The sequence below is a fragment of the Anastrepha ludens genome, chromosome 2, assembly GCF_028408465.1.
Source record: "Anastrepha ludens isolate Willacy chromosome 2, idAnaLude1.1, whole genome shotgun sequence".
Classification (NCBI taxonomy): Eukaryota; Metazoa; Arthropoda; class Insecta; order Diptera; family Tephritidae; genus Anastrepha; species Anastrepha ludens.
Genome location: NC_071498.1, coordinates 139,005,805 through 139,009,345, shown reverse-complemented (window position 1 = coordinate 139,009,345; position 3,541 = coordinate 139,005,805). Strand labels below are relative to the sequence as shown.

At 39.9% G+C, this 3,541-nt stretch overlaps 1 protein-coding gene across 1 annotated transcript; it reads left to right on the top strand.

Moving 5' to 3' along the window:
* Nucleotides 1-990: 990 nt before the first annotated feature.
* On the top strand, nt 991-2,424 carry LOC128859651 (uncharacterized). The gene is made up of 2 exons (XM_054096638.1): nt 991-1,873; nt 1,936-2,424. Exons 1-2 carry the CDS (start codon nt 1,417-1,419, stop codon nt 2,397-2,399), a joined length of 921 nt encoding a protein of 306 aa, XP_053952613.1. The 5' UTR covers nt 991-1,416; the 3' UTR covers nt 2,400-2,424.
* The last annotated feature ends 1,117 nt before the right edge of the window (nt 2,425-3,541 follow it).

Below are 3,541 nucleotides of genomic sequence, written 5' to 3'. Positions count from 1 at the left end.
ATAGAGAGATTTGTTCGAAGTTCGGAAAAATACGGTGTTAACTGCTCGAAAATGCTACCATGTCCCTTAAGAGATTGCCTCTAGAGACCAATCTTCCTTACCCTGATTGCACTTTGGGCAGCAATAGAAATACCATAAAAGTCGAAGGCAAGTAAGTGCAAAACGTCATTCAGGATAGCACAGGGGCAAGTTCTACATGCAGTCCTTTGTACCTCTGCGTTGTACATCCACAGCACGATCTGTGGCTTGAGTCCCCATTTTTACCGAACGTAGAATTGCAGGAGTAGAAGGCTATACTGGCCTTCTTTACTCAATTTCCAATGTGTAGCTTCCAATGGAGTTTGGAGTCAAGTATCACTCCAAGATACCTAACTTCCGATGAGAGCGGGAGAATGTGGTTGTTTAATTTGGGAAGTCAAAAGGGTGGAGGCTTATATTTTCTGGTAAATAACACCAGCTCCGTTTGGTCAGAGTTGACTCGGAGGCCACAAGAGGTAGCCCAGCGACTGAGTACAGCCAGTGACCTTTCCAACATCTCAGCCATGGCTGAGGGAAACGGTCCTGATATCATCACCCTTATTTAGCATTATCAGAACTTCTTTAATTGCAACTAGCCAAAGTAGGTGCGAAAGGACACCTCCCTGCGGCGTGTACAATTTTTTAGATTAATAAAATTAAAAGTTTTCTAAGAAAAAATTCTACGAAATTCGCATTTTCGGCCTTCTAACTGTAAATAAGCACTTAAAAAATATAATACAAAAACTTAAATTTGTTTAAGCAAGAGAAATTCATCGCTATAGAAAATGGCTACATAGCGCCAACATAAGATTAACCAGTGAACGAACCACAATCAAGCGACCATCTGTTCTGATTGCTGGGCTTAAAAGTTTGGAAAGCACTGTAATGTACATCAAAAGCTTAGAGAGCCCCAACTCGAAATGTTTGGGAGGCACTAAAGGCACGAAAGCTGACGCAAGTGCACAGTTTGAGTGGCACCGTTATGTTTACGCGTATGTATGTATGTGTGCATTCAGTTTTCTAGCATCACTTCATTGGATTTGCTTATTATTTTTTGTAAAAAGACAACACGAAAATAAAAAATAAAAAAGCACTTGCAGCCAAAACGCGCTCTAACGCTAGAACACAGGCCAATTATAGAAAAAATGATCAAGACGCAAGTTTACATAATCAAAGCATTTTCGAAAATCATAAACATATCACGTCTAAGAAAACTACAATAAATTATAAATAGCCAGCATGGGAATGGAAATTTGCAATTCATTTGCTAGAAACAAAGGTCGCTGCATTGAGAGCAAAGTGGCTCCACTGAGGTGTGTCGTTTCGGTTTCCTATTACTTTCATCATCAAGCGCCGCCACTCTATTAAATATTAAAATATTTTGTTCTTGCAACAGAAATGAAACCAATTTGCGCCTGGTTTATAATTTTCTGGCTGAGCTGGAGTTCTGCTGCTGTTGGTTCAACAAATGTCAAGATAAAGCGACTTGCTGCGCGCGTAGACCGTGCAATACCGATTGACTCAACAACCACACCAGCGCCAATCGAAGCCACAACGGCTTTGGTGGAAGTGATCAGCAACAAAACTAGCAACTCCACCGCAGTGAATAATACCATTTTTTATGATCATAAACATAAAATTTTGTTGGTAGTTTTGTCGGATTTGAATGTACGGGAAGCGCGCGATGGACAACAAAGTAATAGCCAAAATTTTATTACAAATCCTATAAAAAAGAATTTAAGTGTATTAGAAAAAAAATTAGGCAACGAACAAACGGACTCGCATAATGCAAAAAAGGAAATCTTTAATGAAACTTTCGTACTCGATGAAAAATGGCTTACGGATTTGCTCAAAAGTAAGGAAAGTCGCACAGTTAATTCAATTACATTTTCCTAAAAATACTTTCTACTCAAACAGAACTCCAGACCACAAGCGATCAAGATCAAGGCGTAACGAATGGCATGGAAATCAAGAAGTGTGTGAATATCGTGCCGCATTATGTGCCGCCAACTTTTCCTTGGCTCATACGAAAGCAACAAAGTAAACCGATTGTCTATGTGGAACCGATTGCGTGCGAGGGCACAGCGAAAGATGGTGAAGTTGGAGAAAATGAAAACAGAAAAAGAAGAATTCAAAGAACAGATCCAATCACAAAGAATGTTGGCCACCCACGTTCAAGGCCTTTGAAGAGCGCGCGAAAGCGGCAATGGCCGAGAACTGGCGATTATGTCTTAATGCCAAGGTTTGGTGCAGCGCAAGTAAAGACGCATTTGAAGTATCCATTCAATTATATTCATAACATAGACTACGCGCATTTGGCAACTGAAACGGACTTTGCAGATCCTGGGGGTGATTATAGCTCTGAAGATAATGAGTATTAATATTAGACTTTGTGTTTTGGAATAATAAAGTAGACATTTTTTTATTTAAATGATACAATTATTACTTTAGATTACTGACTTGCTTCCATTTTACAAAAAACAAAAAATATTTTCACTATTAGTCATGTTTTTTATTAATTTTTTATATAAAGCCACTCGTGGTTGCCACTCTATATAAGAGTCTAGATGAAACTCACCTAGGCCTGACGGCTTATTGCGATACCACTAGTTTGGAATCAAGTTCCCTCCTCTAATTCCCAATGTGGTGAAACCACTTCGTCTCTCGGATAAACGATAAAATACTGTGGATGACTGCCGATTCCAAGCCTTCGAGACATCCAAAGAAGTAAGAGTTTAGACAGCAAAACCGTGTTCTGTGGTCGACGAAGTGTTTATGTTCTCCTACTCGTTCCTGCAGCTGCGACAGAAGTCATTTGAGGGGAACCTCATACGTTTATCGTGTATTCGTACTAGGCAGAATAGGTTAGGTTAGCCTGGTTGGCAACAAGGCACGCATATACCTTTTGGTCCCTAGCGATACCAGATGGAGTAATTGAGTAATAGGCAGAATAGAGTGATGATACTAATTACTGTACTAATGGTACCGGTTTCGATTGATGAGGAATCTAGTTTCTTCCTGGCCAAATGTGTTTCGCAAGTGTGCTTTGTGGTCCATCTACTGTAGACCTGCATGATGTAGACTGACCTGATTCGAAGCTTGCTTTAGGATAAAGGGATGCTCACATATTGCGCACATCTAGCCGCGATGCAATTTCCAAGAATGATCAATTTAGAGGTAATGGATTTTGAATTGAAATAAAACAACGAAAATTCAAATGGATTGGGCAATCTTCATTATTTTTGTGTAGAACTATTCCTGGCATTTATTTTTTAAAGATTACCCCTTTCAACTGGGTCGCAACTTGGCCACAACTGCGCCGTTATTCGGCTATTCGGAAACACCGATTTTGAATGACTCGCTGGAGGACTTATGTCGGTATCTCGTGAATAAATTCAGTAATATTGGCTTCCGATGCCTCAATCGCTACTGGTTTATCCACAAAGCATTTAGACTTTACATATCCCCACAAATGAAAGTCTAAAGGTGTGATATCACACGATCTTGGTGACCAATCCACTGG

Bases quoted from the DNA above. Each gene is read 5' to 3' on its own strand.
- LOC128859651 (XM_054096638.1), top strand. From the start codon at position 1,417: ATGAAACCAATTTGCGCCTGGTTTATAATTTTCTGGCTGAGCTGGAGT. The intron at 1,874-1,935 runs GTAAGGAAAGTC...CTACTCAAACAG, and splicing joins GCTTACGGATTTGCTCAAAA to AACTCCAGACCACAAGCGAT.